This window comes from Prionailurus bengalensis, chromosome D4 (genome assembly GCF_016509475.1).
Source record: "Prionailurus bengalensis isolate Pbe53 chromosome D4, Fcat_Pben_1.1_paternal_pri, whole genome shotgun sequence".
Taxonomy (NCBI): domain Eukaryota; kingdom Metazoa; phylum Chordata; class Mammalia; order Carnivora; family Felidae; genus Prionailurus; species Prionailurus bengalensis.
The window spans coordinates 222,966-245,389 of record NC_057359.1 but is presented as its reverse complement, the minus strand read 5'-3'; the positions used below and the strand labels follow the sequence as shown (position 1 = coordinate 245,389).

Here is a 22,424-nt window from a genome sequence, read left to right as displayed (position 1 = left end):
TTGGATACTAACCTTTTATCTGACATGTCATGTGCAAGTATCTTCCCCCATTCAGTAGGTTGCCTTTTAGTTTTGTTGATTGTTTCCTTTGCTGTGCCAAAGTGTTTCATTTTGATTAAGTTCCAATAGTTTAATTTTGCTTTTGTTTCCCTTGCCTCAGGAGACATATCTAGAAAGAAATTGCTATAGCTGATGTTTAAGAGGTTACTACCTGTGTTTTCCTCTAGATTTTTGTGGTTTCACATCTCACATTTATGTCTTTAGCCCATTTGGAATTTATTTTTGTGTATGGTGTAAGAAAGTGGTCCAGTTTAATTTTTTTTTTTTTTTGCATGTTGCTGTCCAGTTTTCCCAACACTATTTGTTGAAGGGACTTTTTACCATTTTATATTCTTTCTTGCTTTGTCAAAGTTGAATTGACCATACAGTTGTGGATTTATTTCTGGGTTTTCTATTCTGTTCCATTGATGTATATGTGTTTTTGTGCCAGTACCATACTCTTTTGATCACTACAGCTTTGTAATACGACTTGAAGTCCGGAATTATGATACCTCCAGCTTTGCTTTTCTTTTTCAAGCCTGCTTGGCTATTTCAGGGTCTTTTCTTGGTTCCACACACATTTTAGGATTGTTTGTTCTAGAGCTGTGAAAAATACTGTTGGTATTTTGAAATGGATTGCATTAAGTGTGTACATTGCTTTGGGTAGTATAGACATTTTAACAATATTCTTCCAATCCTTTAGCATGGAATGGAATATATTACATACATTTTATGTAATGTATGAGGTCTGAATAAAGTGTTTCTACAGGTTTGGTTACAATTTCGCTTTTAGCTTTTAATTTTTCAGAATTAGTACATTTCCCATGATGAAAAATTGCTGATAAAAAGACTTCCTAATATCTCATTGATCATATAATAACTACCATAAGAAATATGTAAGATTGAACATGATACACAACATGTTTCAGTTCCTTTCCACAAATAATAATCATGATGGCTAACACCAAATATGTATTATGCAACAGGTACTATTCTAAGCATTTTAGGTTTATTAGGCCATTTGGTATTCATAATCATGGTACAAGGTAGGAGCTCTGTCACTATTTTATAATGCATTCATGTAATATCACAAAACATACTAATATATTTCTACAGAGATAAAAGATTTGGAATAATAAAGACTAAACTAATTATGTGGTTACCTTTGGAGAATGTGCAGGGATTTGGGTAGGCATGAAACAGGAATTTAGGAATCTGTCATGTTTAAACCTTTTTCACAGTACAATATATTTGTACATTTAGAAAAATTAATTTTCTAAAATAAAAAGGTAAGCATACAAAGACATATCTAGAAAAATGTTGATATAATACATTGTTCGTGAGCTTGCCAAGTTGAGAGCAAATTAGCAAATTTATTTGGTAAATACAATTCTATGGGGAATCCTATGTTGCCATTTAAACACAATGAAAGATTTAAACTACTGACATGAAAATTTCTTTGGCATGCGAATGGCAAGTGATAGTATAGTTATAGCATATTAATATTTCCTAAGAAAAAAAGTTGGAATGATTCGATCCAATTATTTGACAGTAGTTTGTTCTGGTTGATAGAATTGTAAGTTACATTTTTTCTTATGTTTCTCTATGTTTCCAGAAGTTTTGTGGTATTACTTTTATATAAGAAAATAAAGCTCTCTTTTAAGACAAAGAGATATAAATCTTTCAGTTATTTAAAAATTTTAAATTCAGGTAATGAAATAATGAGAGCAAGTACAGATATTTAGGACCAAAGTAATAAAAAAGAGGGTCCCTAGGCATATGACTAATATAAATAAGAATATACATATTAACAAGAGGCCATATAAACATTTGAGATAAATAATAATTACATGGTGCTGAGATAAGAATTTGAGGGAAAATAATTTAGGAACTTATATTTTAGGGTACAATTTGAAATGGTTTCAAATGTTAGATATAAATTAAAATTATAGACATCACTGTGTAGAGATAAATTCCCAGGGTTACCCTGACATATGAACTTTGTAATATTTATAGTAATATTATAAATTTTAAAATGTGGATTTTCTAATGCCAGATAAGTTGGGGCTGTTGATGTTTTTCAACATTTATTGGTTCTTAGGATGTTTCCACTGCTTGAATTTTCTTCAGTTGTGTAAATTCTGATCCAAGAAAACATTTTCTACACACTTCTTCCATTTATTGGGTTAATTAGCATTATGAATTCTCAGATGTTGAATAAAGCTTTAACTCCTAGTGAAGGCCTTCCCACAATTCTTGTAGCCATACTGTTTCTCAGCTGTGTACGTTTTCTTATGTACAGTGAAGTTTGAGTGATAACTAAAGGCTTTCCCACATTCTTTACAATCATAGGGCTTCTTACCAGTGTGAAATCTCTGATGTTGAGAAGGGTTTGAGCTACAACTAAAGGTGTTTCCACAATCCTTCATTCATAAGGTTTCTCATCAGTATGAATTCTCTCATGTTGAATAAGGGTTGACCTCCTAGTAGAGGCCTTTCCACACTGTTTACATTCATAAGTTTTTTCACCAGTATGAATTATCTGATGCTGAACAAGTTTTGAGTTCTTATTAAAAGCCTTCCCACATTTATTACATTCATAGGGTTTCTCAGTAACATGAGTTCTCTGATGTTTGGTAAGATAGAAACTCCAAGAAAATGTCTTTCTACATTCCTCACATTCATATGTTTTCTTACCAGTATGAATTTTCTGATGTTGGGAAAGATATGAGCTAGTTCTAAAAGCCTTTCCACATTCCTTAAATTCATAAGGTTTCTCACTAGTATGAATTCTTTGATGTGGAGAAAAGTGTGAGATCCAACTAAAAGCCTTGCCACACTGTCTACATTCATAAGGTTTCTCACCAGTATGAATTATCTGATGTCATAAAAGATCAGAGCCAAAGCGAAAAGATTTTCCACATTTCTTACATTCATGAAATTTTTCACCAATGTATATTTTCTGATGTTTATTAAATGCTGAGCTGTAACTTAAAGGTCTTCCCACATTCCTTACATACATAGGGTTTCTCACCAGTATGAACCTCTGGTGTAGAGTAAGTTGTGAGCTACCACTAAAAGGCTTCCCACATTCGTTACATTCATATGATTTCTCTTCATTTTCAATTTATTTTGTGTGTAGAGTAAGAGGTACATGCTGATTAAAAGTAGGTACACCTTCATGTGCGATTATTAGTTGGCTGAAATACACCTCCTGTTGTGACTCTTGCCTTTTAAATTGATCTCCCAAACATCTCTGACACTGGAGCTTGGCATTCTAATTCTTTCCTTTAGTCCAACTGAAATGTTTTTACATTACTAATTTCTTTCCTTAAGGATGGTTTCTTGGTCAGAGACTTTGATGCTTTATTTGAAATAAAATAAATATCAAACATTTGCTTTTTTCCTATTCAGGGAGAAGTAAAAGTTCTATAGTAGCAGAAGTACAGGTAAACCAAAAATGTTTTCAAATAAAGTTCTAATAGTCAATGGGTAAGACACTACTAAAATATAGCTATGAATTTCAGAAAATGAAAAAGAGATGGAAGAAAGTCCAAATAAAAAGATGAGGAAAATGGCTAAGGAAAAAGATATTATTAATGATTCTCGAGAGAATATATGTCTCAGAATTATTTGGGAAGCTTGGTAAATATATATTGTCCTGGGTGATCATCCAAATTGAAGGAAGGAAGGTTAATTATATTTCTATACATATTCTATCTTTATAATTCTACACTATATAATCTAAAAGGGGAGAAATATTGTATCTCATAAGATAATGTGAGAATTAAGTATAATAAGATGATCTTTTTGAGGTAAAAGGAGTCCAGAGAGCTTGCTAAGTAATATATTGGAAATTATCTGAAAGTAGGGTAAAAGAAGATAGAAAAACGTCAAACAAGTCAGGTATGAATTGAGTTAGAGAGGACTTATGTGGCTGTGCTGAAATGTGTTGTGGGAATCTCAATGAAAATACTATTTGGGAAGTCCATGAAACATAAACTTACTGGAGGAAATATGGCTCAGCAAAGGTTACAGTGGTGACAGACTGAGGGGTAAAGTCAGCTCTAAGTTCAGATAAATGGAAAAAGAATAGAATGGGTAACAACGTGGTCTTGTGGTAAAAAATAGAAGACTAGGTTACATTTGTACCCCAACAATGAAATACCAGCTTAAATTTTGGGACAAATCACCATATCACTCTAAGCCCTTGTGCAATGAAGGATTAACCTCTTTTTTTTTTTTTTAATTTTTTTAACGCTTTATTTATTTTTGAGACAGAGAGAGACAGAGCATGAACGGGGGAGGGTCAGAGAGAGGGAGACACAGAATCTGAAACAGGCTCCAGGCTCTGAGCTGTCAGCACAGAGCCCGGCGCGGGGCTCGAACTCACGGACCGCGAGATCATGACCTGAGCCGAAGTCGGCTGCTTAACCGACTGAGCCACCCAGGCACCCCAGGATTAACCTCTTTTAAAGAAAGGTTTGGTCACTGACCAGGTTCTGGTAGGTAACCTCTAAAGCCTTGGCATACACTGTGATAAGATTGTCTTTGTTTATTTAGAGGCCTTCTGTGGGCCACACAAGATAATCTATGCTAATAATATGATTTATGATGCAAGCCTTGGGCCATACACTGTCAACTTGTGTCTGAAGGGGCTGGAGACTGAGGGCAGCCACATGGCAATTAGCAACACCTACATGACCAAAACTGAGTAAAAACCTTGGACACAAAATCTCAGGTGAGCCTGACTGGCAATACTCCATGTGTGCTGTTATTCATTGTTGTTGGGAAATGTAAGTGCTGTCCACATGACTCCACCAAAAGAGGACAATTTGGAGCTCATTCCTGACCTCTCCTGGATCCCCTGCTATGTACCACATCCCTGATTTAATCTTAAATTGTGATAAATGGTGAATGTGAGTACAATAACTTTTCTGAAATCTGAGTTATTCCAGTGACTCATTGAATCTGAGGTGGTCTTGGGGATCTATGACTGGGGTCAGAAGTGGTGTCAGAATGCTTTTTCAAGCATTGAGTCTAGTTCACTGAAACATGGCAAAAGCACTGTTTGGAAAAAGGAAGGACAAGAGTGTCTATAGGGGCAGGGGGTTAAACTTAGATTCCTGGGTGACCATCTAGTTACTATGGTATAAAACTGCAATTGTGCTGCAATCAGTTACTTAAGGTAAAAGTTACCAGTGGAATTTAGAAATGATAGATTCAACTCCTGAAGCGTTGGCTCACTGGATACATAAGAAAAACAAAATAAAAATAAACAAGCTCTAGGGATGCCAGGGCGACTCAGTTGGTTAAGCACCTGACTCTCGATTTCAGCTCAGGTCATGATCTCACAGTTCGTGAGTTTGAGCCTCCACATTGGGCTCTATGCTGACAGCATGGAGCCTGGTTGGGATTCTCCCTCCCTCCCTCCCTCCTTCCCTCTCCCTCCCTCCCCACTTGGGCTCTCTCTCTCCCTCAAAAATAAACAATAAAAAAGAAACAAGCTAAATACACAATTCATTGGTTATTGTTATCTGCAATCTGGGCTAAGCTTGTATTTCATCCATTCTGATGTACAGTCACAGGGCTGCTACCAAAGGAAAAAATTATGCTGAAATAATAGATAGCTAAGATCATTACAGTGAGTTATAGGAGAGTGAGGAAAGGTAAAAATGAAGAGTCAAGGGACTCATATCAGGGTATAAATCTTTAAACAATTTTTAAGAAATAAGGATAAAGCAGAAAAATGACAGAAGCAAAACAAAGGTCTTAATGCAGCAGTATTGTAGGTGGGGTGGATTAGGAGAAGACTGTGCTGTCTCTCAACACTGAAGGACACTTAACAAATCTGCTGCATTTATCCTGTTTCAAAAGAACCTAAAAAACTGCAAGGCAAAGATAACAGTGGGAAACCTGTCTTTGAATTGCCTGGGAACATCAAACTAATCAGTATGGGAGTCTGGGTGGCTCAGTCAGTTGAGCATCGACTTTGGCTTAGGTCATGATCTCTTGGTCTGTGAGTTCGAGCCCCGCGTCGTGCTCTGTGCTGACAGCTCAGAGCCTGGAGCCTGCTTCGGATTCTGTGTCTCCCTCTCTCGCTGCCCCTCCCCTGCTCATGCTCTGTCTCTCTCTCTCTCTCTGTCAAAAATAAATAAACATTAAAAAAAAAAAAAGAATTGACAAAAGGGCCAAGGAAATGCAAAGACACATGAAAATGTCTGGGTTCAATGGCCAGTGGATGAAGAAGAAACTTTTCTGAGACTCTGATATGGGAACCCAATGTGACATTATTGAAAATCTTTACATTAGGTGAAGTCCCTTTGGGGATATTTAGACTGAGAAAATATTAGGATGAAATAGTTAATAGAATTAATTTGAAAGTTTGGATGAAAATTTGAATGAACAAAATTTATGTTAAGTAGTTATAACTCCTCTACCTGAATGTATGACAAGAATGGACATTATATTTGTCTAGGAATACTTCCCTTACCTAGTGTAAAAGAGAAGGTATATAAGGACTGTTTAGCCAGTATTGAGTAGACATTCTAAATGGAAACGAACAGAAGTGCCAAAGCTGAAACAGGTTGTTAATTTGAAATAGATAACCTGGTGGACAAAAAGAGATTACCACTTTAATGCCCTGTTAGAAGCTGGAGTGGTGGTACTAACAGATTCTTTCTAAAGCTCTTTGTGGATTATAGACTATGCCTTATTTTAAAGCCATTGAGAACCACCCAGTAGCAAGCAGTCAGGTTTTGTATGAGAACATTTCCAGATATTGTAATACAAGCCACATCACTTGAGAGACTCTTACTAGCTTGCTGTACTAAAACTTACCCTATGACTACAGAAAATAAAACTCTTGAATCCTGAAATATTCATAATGCCTTTGAGCAATTTGATTATGACCTATACTGATTTTTTAAAAAGTGTTTCTTGTGCTATCAGCTTATGAAGATTGTTGGATCTATTTTTGTAAATTGTCATTATTCAAAAAAATTTCTGCTTCTACCCTTTTTTTGGGGGGGGGGCTCCAAATACTCATATTTTAGGCTGCTTGAAGTTATCTCATGGCTCACTAATGCTCTTTTTTTTAAATAGAATTTTTCTCTTTCATATTAGATAAGTTTCCATTTCTTTGCTTTCAGGTTCACTAATGTTTTCATCTACAGTGTCTAATCTGCCATTAACTTCATCAATTGTATTTTTCAACTCAAACATTTTAGTTTACAACTCTGGAAATTGAATTTGAGTACCTAAAAATGTATTGTATGTCTGTCTCTACTTAAGTTTTGAACATTTGGAATATAGTTATCATTTGCTTAATATTTTCTGCTAATACTAATATTGTCATTTCTGGGTTAATTTTGATTAAAAAAATTCTCATCATTGTGCTCCCCCCCCACCCCCGCTTCTTTCCATGTGTAGTAATCTTTGATTGAACACTACACATTGTGTTTTACCTTGATCGCTGGATTTTGTATTCCTCTAAATATTCTTGAGCTTTGTTCTGGGATTAATTAAGTTACTTGAAAATAGTTTGATCTTTTCAGGTCTTCTTTTTATGATTTGTTAGGAGAATCCAGAACATTACTACTGTTTTTACTGACCAGTCCCATCCCCACTATTAAAGCAAGGCATTGCTGAATAGCCTAACCAATACATCATGAATTGTGAGCTCTTTCAATCTGACTGGTGGGAGCAGGTATTGTTCCTTGCCTTGTGTGAGTGCTGCACATGGTTCTCTTCAAAAGTTTGAATGGTTTTTGTTTTGTTTTGCTAGCGTCCAGTAATTTCCCATGTGTGATTAGTACTCTGCTGAATACTCATAGGTATTCAGGTGACCTCTGAAGATCTTAGAATTCCCTCATTCTAGGTCTCTTTCTTCTTTAGTACTCCCCTGGACAGTTGTTGCCTTGATTACCCCTGAGTGTCAGCGATATCGCCTCAACTCAAGGAGTCTGTCAAGCTCTATCTCACTTATTTTCTGTGCGGTGTACTATAATCTGTCGTAAGGCAGTAAAATGGGGGGGGGGGGAATAATAGGATTTTGCTTCCTGTCCCTCACCTCATGAATCACTGTTCTTCATTGCCTGATATACAGGAATATTCCTGAAAAATCATCTTCCTCCCTCCCTTTTTCTTCCTTTCCTTCTTTTCTTTTTCTTTCTTCCTTCCCTCCTTTCTTTCATTTATTTTAATGTTTATTTTTTTACTTCCTATAATTTATTTTTTTTTTATAATTTACATCCAAGTTAGTCAGCACATGGTGCAGCAATGATTTCAGGAGTAGATTCCTTAAGCCCCTTACTCATTTAGCCCATCCCACCTCCTACAGACCCTCCAGCAACCCTCTGTTCTCTATATTTAAAAGTCTTTTATGTTTTGTCCCCCTCCCTGTTTTTATATTATTTTTGCTTTGCTTCCCTTATGTTCATCTGTTTTGTCTCTTAAAGTTCTCATATGAGGGTAGTCATATGATATTTGTCTTTCTCTGACTAATTTCACTTAGCATAATACCCTCTAGTTCCATCCATGTGTTGCAAATGGCAAGATTTCATTCGTTTTGATTGCCAAGTAATAATTGTATATATACCACATCTTCTTTATCCATTCATCCATCAATGGACATTTGGGCTCTTTCCATACTTTGGCTATTATTGATAGTGCTGCTATAAACATTGGGGTGCATGTGCCCCTTTGAAACAGCATACCTGGGGGTGCCTGGGTGGCGCAGTCGGTTAAGTGTCCGACTTCAGCCAGGTCACGATCTCGAGGTCCGTGAGTTCGAGCCCCGCATCAGGCTCTGGGCTGATGGCTCAGAGCTTGGAGCCTGTTTCCGATTCTGTGTCTCCCTCTCTCTCTGCCCCTCCCCGTTCATGCTCTGTCTCTCTCTGTCCCAAAAATAAATAAACGTTGAAAAAAAAAAAAAGAAACAGCATACCTGTATCCCTTGGGTAAACACCTAGTAGTACAATTGCTGGGTCACAGGATAGTTTTATTTTTAATTTTTTGAGGAACCTTCGTACTGTTTCCAGGGTGGCTTTTATTTCTAATTTTTTGAGGAACCTCCATACTGTTTCCAGAGTGGCTGCATCAGTTTGTATTCCCACCAGCAGTGCAAAAGATATCCTCCTCCTCCACATCCTCGCCAACATCTATTGTTGCCTGTTGTCGCCAACATCTGTTAACGTTAGCTAGTCTGACAGGTGTGAGGTGGTATCTCATTGCGATTTTGATTTGTATTTCCCTGATGATGAATGATGTTGAGCATTTTTTCATGTGTTGGTTGGCCATCTGGATGTCTTCTTTGGAGAAGTGTCTATTCATGTCTTTTGCCCATTTATTCATTGGATTATTTACTTTTTGGGTGTTGAGTTTGATAAGTTCTCTATAAATTTTGGATATTAACCCTTTATCTGATGTGTCATTTGCAATTATCTTCTCCAATTCCGTTGATTGCCTTCTAGTTTTGCTGATTGTTTCCTTTGCTGTGCAGAAGCCTTTTATTTTGTTGAAGTCCCAATAGTTGATTTTTGCTTTTGTTTCCCTTGCTTCCAGAGATGTGTTGAGTAAGGGTTGCTGCGGCCAAGATCAAAGAGGTTTTGCCTGTTTTCTCCTCGAGGATTTTGATGTCTTCCTGTCTTACATTTAGGTCTTCCATCCGTTTTGAGTTTATTTTTGTGCATGGTATAAGAAAGTGGTCCAGGCTCATTCTTCTGCATGTCGCTGTCCAGTTTTCCCAGCACCACTTGCTGAAGAGACTGACCTTATTCCATTGGCTATTCTTTCCTACTTTGTCAAAGATTAGTTGGCCGTACGTCTGTGGGTCCATTTCTGGGTTCTTTATTCTGTTCCATTGATCTGAGTGTCTGTTCTTGTTCCAGTACCGTACTGTCTTGATGATAACAACTTTGTAGTATAGCTTGAAGTCTGGGATTGTGATGCCTCCAGCTTTGGTTTTCTTTTTCAAGATTGCTTTGGCTATTCGGGGTCTTTTCTGGTTCCATACAAGTTTTAGGATTATTTGTTCTAGCTCTGAGGAATGCTGGTGTTATTTTGATAGGTATTGCATTGAATATGTAGATTGCTTTGGGTAGGATTGACATTTTAATAATATTTGTTCTTCTAATCCATGAGCATGGGATATTTTCCCACTTTTTTTGTGTCTTCTTCAATTTCTTTCGTAAGCTTTCTATAGTTTTCAGTGTATAGATTTTTCACCTGTTTGGTTAGGTTTATTCCTAGGTATTTTATGGTTTTTGGTCATCTCATTTCTTAACAACTATTTAAAGGTTTCTACCCCGCCAGGACTACTAGTTCTCCCCTTTCTCATAAAAAATCACTCTTTCACAATTTTCTGTTGTCACCATAACTTTCTCTTTGGTAGCAGCCCTGAGGTAAACAGCTATAGCTTGGACCAGCAGATTTTGAGTTTGGCCCACACTTTTCTTATTTTCATTTTAACTTTTCCCATCAGTAGCAGCTCTGAGACTAGAGAATGTAGCTTGGTCCTGCCACAATTTAAGGCTGACCCAGCATCAGGACCTATCTCAACATTCTTCTTTACTTTTGTTTTAACTATTACAGGCCACGATAACCAAGGGACTGTATATTTGGCTTATTTCTTGTTACTTTGCATTTCTTTATGCATCCAGGGAGCCAACTCCTTCAGAGTTAGATCCATCATTTCTAAATTCCACTGATAATTCGTCTCCTGTAACTGACTGCAGTACAGCTGTAGTTCCATACTATAGGCGAACCTATGGTCACCCAGGAATCAAAAGTTTATCATTTTTCATCCTTCATCCTTTCTCTTCTCAAACAACACATTTCACTTTGTCAGGGTCGTCCTAGTAATTCCAACTTCTGACACCAACTGCAGAGTTACAACACAGTCCAAAAGACTCTCTTCACTTCTGACACCATTTGTAAATTTTGTGGGGGTGGTCCTCAAAACCACCCTTAGTTTCAGTAATTCACTAGAAGGACTTACAGAACCCACTCAAGGAGAGTTCTAATCTCAGAGCTTCTCTTTGTGGAATCACGAACAGCATTAACTCCTCTTGGCAATGTTTGTGACAATATGCACATAGTGTTGCCAACCAGGGAGGCCACCAGAGTCTTGCTGTCCAGAGTGTTTATTTGGATTCTATGTTCAACTCTCCATGTGGCTAACCTGTGTACAGCTCTTCTGGAGGTCAAACTGATAGTGCATGACTTAAAGTCCCCACAATAAATCACATTGTTAAACTTTTGGGCAGTTCCCAACCCAGAGACAGTCAGGTATGACAGTCCAAAGTTTTAGAAATTACCTCCCCCTCTCCCCACCAGAAGCCAGTGGCAAAGACACACCTGTCTCTGGGCAAGGTTAAATTCTTTATTACACCACACTATTACCCTTGCTTAAAAGAATCTTCACAGCACTTAACACCATCTGATATGTTATGTATTCAATTGTTTATTATTTATTTCCTCTAATTAAAATGTATACTTTCAGGGAATAGGAACTATGAATATTTTGTTCACTGCTGTGACCTGGAATACAGTAGTTACCCAGTAAATGCCTGTTGAATAAAAAATGTGCTCTCCTAGGCCTCCCTTTTTTCAATCTTCTCTCCATTCTCTCCTCCCAATGCAAGACTGTATTCCCAATGTCCTCACTGCAGACAATTGCACTCACTTCAACTCTTACTTCTTTCCACCTATTTCCTCCAGTCCTGGCCTCCTCTTGACTCTTGATGTGAAAAATTCTCCTGTGGTAAATTCTACCTTGTAGAAGTTATTTATGTACATATTCTCAGCCATTATTAAACTATGAAATCCTTAACATTTTACACATTTTTGGAAATTCTTGCACCCAAGAGTTTGCCTTGTGCAATTTACAAGTTTATTATGTATAGGTTAAAACAATAAATTAATGAATGTCCAAACAAGTGAAACTGGTTAAACAGAAGCAAACATAGGCAGATCATTAAGTGAAGGCCAAAATAGAAATATAATACATACACATACACACACACACCACATGCACATCACACGCACAATTTTGTGATAAAGAGCATCACTTATACAAGTCTAAATTACAAATAAATAAGCCAAGAAGAATTTAAATACAAAATACACACACAATTACTTTCATGGGTGAGGAAGAAGTGTTAGATGATAAAAAAGGAGATAAATTGGATTGGGTGTGTCAAGGGAGAGGAAGAACTAAAAGACACTCAATGCATCACTGTCTCCACAAGGCCTAAAAAAGCCATCTTCCAGACTCAAGGGTGTCACTTCCTCACTATAGGTGGATGGCTACCTGATGCTCCCCTTCAACATTTCCACTATTCCCTCACTTACCTGATGACTGGCTTGTGGTTGGTGCTCTGTCATCTGTCCAGGCCTCCTGGCCTTGCTCCAGTAAGATTACAGCTGGATTAGAAATGGAAAGTCCTGGGGCGCCTGGGTGGCGCAGTCGGTTAAGTGTCCGACTTTAGCCAGGTCACGATCTCGTGGTCCGTGAGTTCGAGCCCCACGTCAGGCTCTGGGCTGATGGCTCAGAGCCTGGAGCCTGTTTCCGATTCTGTGTCTCTCTCTCTCTCTGCCCCTCCCCCATTCATGCTCTGTCTCTCTCTGTCCCAAAAATAAATAAACGTTGAAAAAAAAAATTAAAAAAAAAAAAAAAGAAATGGAAAGTCCTGCTCATGAGAAAAAAAGTTCTGGGATGTCCCAGAATTCATCCAGTCCTTTGGTCAAGAAAGAAATGGGATTATAAGAAGGACCAACCAGAGAAAAGCATATATCATGAAAAATGAATAAAATTATGTTTCCACCATAATCTATGAAGTCACCTCTTTCTATCTCACAAAATTCAAACTCTATGAACAGAAAGCAGAAATTCAGCTGGTTATTTGAAAGGTAATTAAATAACTCACAATGTAGGAAGCAGATTCTTAAGAGATTTTGAAATTTAGAGGACAGATGTCCTTACCCACAAAGACTAGGTTACTGTAGTTTTCCAACATCGTGTCTCTGTATAAGCTCTCTGCACAGAGTTCAGACGCTTCCATTCCTCTTGGGAGAAATCTACAGTCACATCACTGAACACCACCACCCTCTGAAACAGACACATAGAGAGGCAGAAGGAAACAGAGGTGAGCACAGACAAGGAAGTAGTTCTGTATAAAAGGGGAGCTGTTGTGTGCCATCAACCTTGGGATGGAGAATTCTAAGGAAATGTGTGACTGAAGCAAATGGTCTTCACATTCTGAAACATTCTATTTTCTCCATGCAGAGTTTCACATATAAAATGGGCATTTCTGTGATTCTGTGGTGGGTATGTACAAAAGCAAACTGTGTGGAATCTCATAATTAAAAGAAATAGCATATATGCTCGCACTCAACACGTTTCCTGGAAGAGCAACTCTTTCTTTCTTTCTTTCTTTCTTTCTTTCTTTCTTTCTTTCTTTCTTTCTTTCTTTCTTTCTTTCTTTCTTTCAAGTAACCTACACCTAACCTACACCGAACTCAGGATCTCAAGATCAAGAGTTGCATGCTCTAGTGACTGTGCCAGCCAGGTGTCCCTGGAAAAGCGAATCTTCATAAATGTTTCTTTTCCCTTCTCTAAGCCATAGAAAGGAGGAATCCTGAGATTCCTTACAAAATGAGTTATGAACTACATTAAGAGTAACATTTTGTAATACCTGATATAAAGACAAAGTCCTAAAACTTTCAGTTAGAAAAAGCAGCTCCAATGACAGGTGCAGGGGTAATATGAAAACGAGCTTCCCAGCAAGGAGCTTCCTAGAAGGAGGGAGACGCGGGCGAAAGCAGTTCTTCCAGCACCCTAAGAAAAACCAACACTGACCTAAATTCTGTGCCCAAACATCAACCTAGTGTGTCTATGAATAAAGACACTTCTAGCTATGACTGAAAAAAAAAAAAAAGAGCATCATTTTCAAATGCAGCTGCACTTTTTTTTTTAAAATAAAGCTTGTAGAGTACAAGCTGGAGGTAATGAGAATGTATGTGAAAACATAGGGCTCCCTTACTCTCCCCTAAAGGGGTTATTGAAGCAAAGTCCTAGTATAATATGCAAAAGTGACATCTAGATTTAAAAAAACTCACAGCAGTCAAACGTCAGTAAATCACTCCATTTTGGATCAGGGCACAAGGCTCTATAGGAAAGGTCTCAGGAGAGAAAAGATAAAACTAATTATGTGGCCATATGGGAAACATTATTGATAGGCATATGACGGTATTGTTGGACTCTTAGTAAAATGAAATGATAAATGCATGGAAGGATTTTTCACAAAACATGGCAGTTAAATCCAGGAAAAAGTTCTACTTCAAACACTGAATTTCATGTGTCACTTGTCATAGCAGTTTAGCATCATTATTATGTGTATATGGCTGGGTTTAAGCAATAACTTACGGGGGGAAAGAGAAGTGGGGGTGTGGCATGGGAATTCTAAAACCCACATGGAATTCAGCAGGAAATATCTAATATTAAGAAGTACCAGGCTAAGAATGTTAATTAGGAATATAAAGGTAAATATCAGAAGCACCAGGTAAAAGCTGAGGTGCCACCCTTGGCAGGGAGACTGTGTCATGTAGCAGGGCTCTGTTGTGTTTTTTTTTTAATGTTTATTTCTTTATTTTAAGAGAGAGTGTGTGCATTCAAGTGGGAGAGAGGCAGAGAGAGAAAAGAGAAAGAGTCCCAAGTAGGCTCCACACTGTCAGCACAGAGCCCAACTTAGGGCTTGATCCCAGGAACTGTGAGATCATGAGCTGAAATCAAGAGTCAGACACTTAGCTGACTGAGTCAGCCAGGTGCCCTGTGTTTTTGTTTTAGTAGGGTCTAGTTTAGAAAATAGAACGTGCACATAATAGAGAAAAATTTAACAAATCACATATTCTTACACCACACTGTCCTATAAATAAAAAGTATTCCTTGTTTTGGTACTTGTTTAGTAAACACAATTTTTACTGGCTGTATAATATTACATCACATGACCAAATCTTAAAACTTTGACACCTATTGCTTTCCATCTCTAGAGTCTCAGGCAAAAAATGAAACAGAGAGTATTCAATTTTAACTATCTGTTATAAAAACTATAACTCATAAATAATTGGAGACTTCAGGAAGATGGCTGATAAAGTTGTCTTATAGCTTTATATTTTAATATATGGTTACATATAAGGAAAAGGGGGGCAGCTAGAGTGAACCTCATGGTGTTAGACTAGAGTCAGAGACACCAGTATTAACTCATAGTTTTTAATACTTAGCAAAATGAATATACAAATGTGGCTATGGGTGAATGTGTGTCAATATGCATATGCATGTTTCCTACCTCTATCTGTTACAAGGAATGATACCCAGATGCAACAAGCACACCTGATATCTATATCTTGTTTTCTAAATACTATCTTTAATGAAAAGAAACGGAGTTCTTTAGAAAAATGTTGAATGCAGGGCTAGGAAAATACACGATGGGCCCGGAGCATCTTGTGGGTGCCAGAAAATAAAGAAGTGGTCAAAAAATAATAGAGGCATCGAAGGTACACATGACCTAATTTGGGTAGAGCTCCCAATCAACAAAGCTGGGACAATTTGAGCAACAAAATAAATAAATATGAATCTGTACTAATGTAAATAAATAAGTTAATAAACAGGGAAAATCATAAGTTGAATTTCAATGAATAAACAGAAAAAAATAGGGGGAAATGCCATTAGGCAAATACCACTGCAAACATTGTTGCAGACAAGCATTGTTTGAAGCTAAAATTAGTGGGCTAAAGTATGATGAGAAACAAGGGATTTGGATAGTCTCAAATTCTCTCTTCACAGTATACCTAACAATTACAAAGGGAATGGGTAGTAAATTTACCATGAGGAAACCAGGCAGCCAGCCAAACCTTAACCAAGTATTGCAGGTTAACATTGCTGTTTGTTGCCAGTGCTTAGACAGATCATCATATCCATATCACGCACTCTCCTCCCATGAGATGCTTCTCAAATGGCACATCACTTCTGTGGTACACTTGCCAAAATGCAGAGCCTCAACCTAAGACCTGGACCATTCTGTAAGTTCTTTGAAGTTCTCTTCAAAAGTGTCAAGGTCATTAAAACAAAGACTGAGAAACTGTCACAGATTTGAGGAGACTGAGACAGGACAACTGAATGCAATGTGTGATTGTGGATTAGATTACCAGCAAATTACATTGGCAGAAAAATTGGCGAAATTGGAGTAAGATTTATAAATTGGGTTTTCATATTCTATCGATGTTATTTTCCGGGTTGTGATAGCATGCATCGTATAACATGTGAACATTAGTGCAGCTGGGTGAAGGGTACATGGGAATTCTCATACTGTTTTTTAAAACAATCTTTTATTTATTTTTGTGTGTGAGAGAGACTGAGCATGAGCAGGGGAGGGGCAGAGAGAGAGAGAGAGAGAGAGAGAGAGAGAGAGAGACAGAGAATCTAAAGCAGGCTCCAGGCTCTGAGCTGAGCACAGAGCCTGACGTGGGGCTCAAACTCACGGACAGTGAGATCATGACCTGAGCCGAAGTCGGAGGCTTAACTGACTGAGCCACCCAGGTGCCCCATACTATTTTTTTTAATGGTAAGAGCCTGAGACCTGTAAGGGAGGTGAAAATCCCAATAAATGCCTTATAGGAAGCTCAGTATGGTGTATTTTGAAAAGTGAATAAATCCCTTAGTCACTATAAACATGCAGAACTCTGAAGGGTGTAAAGAGTGTCTTGGTGAGGCCTTATCTTGTGGCTTTAGCATGTACAGAGACATGTGTGACCTTCATTTATATTTTGGGTATCTGTGAGGCAAGAGATTCCCAGAATTTATTACCCCAAAGAGGACAACTATGTGTTAAGTATTGTTACTGCATTGACTGGACCAGATGGCCAGACCTTTGTCAATGGCCCAAGAGTCCATAAAAAATGTGCCTTTGGGTCCAATCGTTAGGCAAGCCATTCAATCCTAAAATGACTGCCTGAGGTTTAGCTAATTGTGCTGACACTTGGGTCCATCTTTGATCATGAACGTTTGGGTTAAGTAATGAAAAGCATCATCTCTCCAGCAAACTGCACACCTGTGATCATAGTGACATCCATGAAGTGCACAAACTTACTTTGCTGTTTAGTCAGGTAGTCCTAAGCAGGTCCCCAGGTAGTCAAGGGATCTAGACAAGGGGTGACGTCCTCCAGCACCATATCTGGAAAGAAACTGAGGATGAGGAGGCCACCCCTGCTGCAGGGGGTATGCCAGAGGTCCCAAGCCTGGCTCCATATTACAGTAAGGAGGCCTTGATGGTGCCACATTCTGTAAGTGCTGTTTTCACAATGCAACCCATTTGGGCAGAAAGGGTCAAAGACTCTTTGTGAGAGCCTCTATTTCCAAAAGAGCCCAGATGTGACCAGCAATTGCCACTCCAATGGTATGTGGTGTGGGGCTAAGGAGGGCAGTGTCTTGCATCACAAGCTAATGGGCAACTTATGGTCATTATGGTAGTCCAGAAACTAAAAGGCATGAGAAGAGGTTGCTCAAACTCAACAGTGAAAGACTCTCTTCAGGTACTTAATGGAAGTGCCCTTGTACTGGAATTTTAGCAGATTTTAGAGTCTTTTATTGGTTGGTACCCCATTCATTTGCACTGATCAGCAAGTAACAGTGTAAATGGACTTAAGTAAAATGAGGAATATGTTGCCTCCAGAACACGAGGAGACATAAAAGATATTTGGCTTGTTTTAACATCGTGGGTGCTGAAAATAAATAGCTGTGTCTTCACAGTGTCAGGGATGGAGAAGCATGTGGGTTGCCAAATAATTTTAGGAACTTAATGGAGGTAGCTGGGTCTACTATTACGTGTAGACAATGGCCCATTCCCTTTCCCTGAGCTCCTTTGTGACTATTTGTGTGTCATGAATGTGTGTCAAATGAGTCTCCTTGGAGGATGGCTTCAACGTGATGCCATACCTGTGTTCCTGGAGAAAGCCGGATGCAGTTGATCCTGCCTAGAAAGATTGTGCATGAAGTCAAGACTACTGAGGTACACCAAGAGTAGCCTGGTTAAGGTGTATCATGTCCCTGGAGGGAAAGGCAAAGTGTACCTCAGAGGCTATTGAAACAGGCACTAAACAGACGTATTAGTCAAATGTATAACAGTGAAATATTGACCAGTTGCTGCCTGGATGGCTGCCATTTCAATTATAGGAGCCTTAGTGGATGGGAGCCTTAGTGGATGGGTCCAGAGCTGAAGCTGAGGTATTTCACCATTTTCCTGGTTTGAGAGCAGGCCAAATTAGAAAACAGAGAAGTATGGGGGAGGGGCATTGCCCCTTCTCTAGTTTTTTTTTTTAATTTTATTTTTATTAAAAAATTTTTTTTTTCAACGTTTATTTATTTTTGGGACAGAGAGAGACAGAGCATGAATGGGGGAGGGTCAGAGAGAGAGGGAGACACAGAATCGGAAACAGGCTCCAGGCTCTGAGCCATCAGCCCAGAGCCCGACGCGGGGCTCGAACTCACGGACCATGAGATCGTGACCTGGCTGAAGTCGGACGCTTAACCGACTGCGCCACCCAGGCGCCCCTCTAAATAGTTTTTATATAATGAGTTTTAATCCTTGATGGCCCTTTTTAACTTACAGTGGATCATTGTGATGGGTAGAATAATGCCGCCTACAGATGTCCACATCCTAATCCCTGGAGGCTGTGAATATACTATATCACAAAAGGGAGTTTTGCAGCTGTTATTAAATTAGGACTTGAGATGGAAAGATTATCCTGGATTATCTGGATGGACCCAATGTAATCAGTCTCTAGGCCTTTATAAGAGAGGGAGGTAAGACAGTCAGGGAGAAGGGAGGGACCATGAGCAGAACACTACGGACAGCCACCAGAAGACAGAAAAAGAAAGGAAAACGATTTTCTCCTGGAGCCTCCAGAGGTGATGCAGTCCTGTCATTTAGGACTTCTCATGTCCAGAAGAGATAGTAAACATGTATTGTTTTTAGCCACTACGTTTGCAGTAATTTGTCACAACAGTAATAGGAAATTAATACAGCTGTATTAACTGTCTTAACTGGAGAGAAAAAATATGTGGATTTCCATTATTATAAATGGCAATTTAAATTTACTACTTACTGGGTTAGAACACCTATGCCCATTATGGGATATTTTAGGGTAGTGAAGCAATGACCGTGAGGAATTAAAAAGGCAAACTTTTGATGGTGAAGCTGCTGTATATACCTCTTTGTCTTCTATGTTATGTTCAATAACTCCCCTAAACTTATATAAAGTACCCTGTTTTAATTCAGAGGGAGCCCCGAGTGTAATGAACCCTAGCAGTAAGGCCATAAAAAGTTGCCAGCTGGTGCATTTTGGCAGATGTTAAAGTTGTGAAGGTGTAAAAGTCAATTAACACTCTTCTTTTTCTTGTATAAACTCTTTTAGTAAATTTGGATTTCTAACTGGATCAAAATAAGGACTTGTTTCAGTGTTTTGCTTCCTCTCCACATGATCCAGGCTTACTATGTCCTTTTTTCTTTTTTTTTGCTACTGAATATATACTTTGGTAGGGGGGTGGTGGGGTTCTCCACTCTGCTTCTGTTTCTATTTCTTCCTTTTTAAGAGTCCCAAATAAGAATTGTCAGTGTTAGGGCACTCTCCCATGGCAATGGTTGAATTAAGCCCTGGGCTTACTGAGGGCTTTTCCCTATGACCCAGGATCAGGATCGTTTTTGATGACACAGGCATATGCAGCAATAGCAAACCTGCTACATAGCCACCTTCTTCTTCCACAGGAGCAATCAGCTATTTCGTTCATATGTTGCACCAGCCGTCAGTCTTCCCCCTGAGTAGTCTATCCAACATAAGCCAGAGTCTGCTGGAGACTACAGCCAATGGTAGGTGACAGGGTGAGAGTCTTTCCACTGACCATCAGTCACAGTTAATGCCACAGAAGCCACATAGTTCAATCTGAGACACACCAGGAGGTCCAGGCTGAGAGACATGTGACCCAGGGTCATTTTAAGGAGGGCCCAGTCCCTTACACAGGTTCCTAAATGCCAGCTATAACTTGTGACTTTGGTAGGTTACATATAGGACAGACGCTCATAGGACTTGGCAAATGTAGCAAAGGGTTGCGCAAGTCAAAGTGCAAGCGAGGTAGCAGGCAGCAGTACAGCGCAAAGAGCATGTCCGCTGGCAAACAACAGTTCAGTGTGCAAGCTTGAGAGTGGGCGGCAAGCCAGAGCAGCAGAAGAAAGATCTCAGTGGTGGTGGCCACCATCTATCCATCCTGGTCAAAGCACCAGTTAATTGTTGTGCTCATTCTAGAGCAGGACAGACCCCCACCCCAACTTTTATTTGGATGTCAAGACTGATGTTGCCACACACACACAAAGGGAGCGTGAAGAGATTGATTAGTCACATCATCAGGCTTTCTGGGGGGAACAAGGTAGGCTCCAACTAGCTCCAAAGATTGGGAGTTCAGTGATGGGTGACTGGTTCTGGCTTTTATTGTGGTTGGGGATGGGGCCAGGATGCAGGCTTTTGTGCACGGGCCAGGGTAATGTCTTTGTTATAAATGCATACTGTTATTATTCTGTTTATCCAAAATTCTAATATACAGTGACACAAAACAGTTTAGTGATTGCTTGATGGGAAGGGGAAGGTGGAAGAGTAATGGGAAACAGGTATTACAAAGGGGGACTTCAAAGCTTTTGGGAGTGATATGTTCATTACCTTGCTTGTGGTGATGAGTTCATGGATATATAGACGTGTGTACCACAGTTTATTAGCAAAGACCAGAGGCTTGATAGCATACTCTGTTGGTTGGCATAGTAGACACTCTGGTACGTTGCGGGTGGAAATGGATGAAGGCACAGTACCCCTACAGAGGGCAATTTGGCAGTATCTAGTAAAATGACATGTGCATTTACCCTTTGATCCAATAAGTCCTCTTTTCAGAGTCTATCTCAAAGATGCGCTGGCAAAAGTAAGAAAAGATATACACAGAGCTATTCACTTTAGCACTACCTGCACATTAACAAAATGCTGAAAACAACTCAAATTTTCATGACAGAGGATTTGTTGATGAATTATGCCAAATCCTCACAATGGAGTACTATGATACTCAAATAGAAGTGAGCTACACCTTTATATAGTGCTAAAGGTTTATTTCGTGTGTGTGTGTGTGTGTGTGTGTGTGAAGAAAAGCAAGGTGGAGATAAGTATGTATATTACAGTACCATTTTCTAAGAAAAAGAATAAGAGTATACAGACATGTGCACATACACACACATTTGCTTATATTAAAGGAAAAAATATTAGAAACACAAAATAAGTTTGTCTATGGGAGAGAGAGGAAAGTAAGTATGGGGACAGTAACAGAAACTAGATTTCTCTGTATATACCTTATTTTGTAGACTGGACTTTGGAACCTTGTAGATGTTTCAAATAATTGTAAAATTAAATTAAAATACTAAAAACAAGCCCTAAACCTGAAAAGCAAAATGAAACAAATGTATATACCCACATACTGAGTGGGAACATGCCCTAAAGATGAACAGAACTGGAAAAAATGTATACATATTTAAAATAGCAAAGCAAATAATTATGACAATGAAATAGGAACCAAATTTCAGTGTAAGAAAAAAAAAAGAGGGATATGTAATCACAAAATTAAGTAAAGCTCCATATTCCAAACTTGAATCAGAAATGTCACTTTGAACTCAAAGTATTTCTCCTTTAAAGAAATCTATATTGCCTAGTTTTATTCACAAAAAAAAAAAAGCCAAGAAATTATGACCAACCCCAAAATATCAAGCACCTACACCATACAGACTGTAATCTGTAAATGCTATTTCCTGCCTAAAGAAAGTAGGGCTCCTTGAATAAATGGAAATGGTGAATTGAGGACAAGAACAGAAACTGTATAAAATAAGCCGCAAGAACATGATATATCAGAAAGTTGGGGCATACTTAAAAGCAATTGTCTTTAATTGACAAAAAGTCTTAGGAACCAATTTAATTTTTTTAATGTTTATTTATTTTTGAGAGAGAGACAGAGAATGAGTGGGGGGTGGGGGGGTGGGAGGGGAGAGGTGCAGAAGGTGCAGAGAGAGAGACACACAGAATCTGAAGCAGGCTCCAGGCTCTGAGCTGTCAGCATAGAGCCTGATGCAGGGCTCGAACCCACGAGCAGCGAGATCATGACCTTAGCTGAAGTTAGACACTGAACCAACTGAGCCATCCAAGCACCCCAGAGCATCTGACTCTTGATTTTGGCTCAGGTTCTGGGATTGAGTCCCTTTTTTGGGCTCTGTGCTGAGCATGGAGCCTGCTTAAGATTCTCTCTCTCTCTC

General features: G+C 38.7%; 1 protein-coding gene across 1 annotated transcript in view; it reads left to right on the top strand.

The window, feature by feature from the left end:
- The window catches only part of LOC122475105 (zinc finger protein 383-like), a 52,649-nt gene extending 32,358 nt beyond the window's left edge, over positions 1–20,291 (top strand). The window contains exon 5 of the mRNA XM_043566786.1: positions 20,150–20,291. Coding sequence (XP_043422721.1) covers positions 20,150–20,291 — 142 coding nt within the window. The remainder of the gene's footprint in view (positions 1–20,149) is intronic.
- The last annotated feature ends 2,133 nt before the right edge of the window (positions 20,292–22,424 follow it).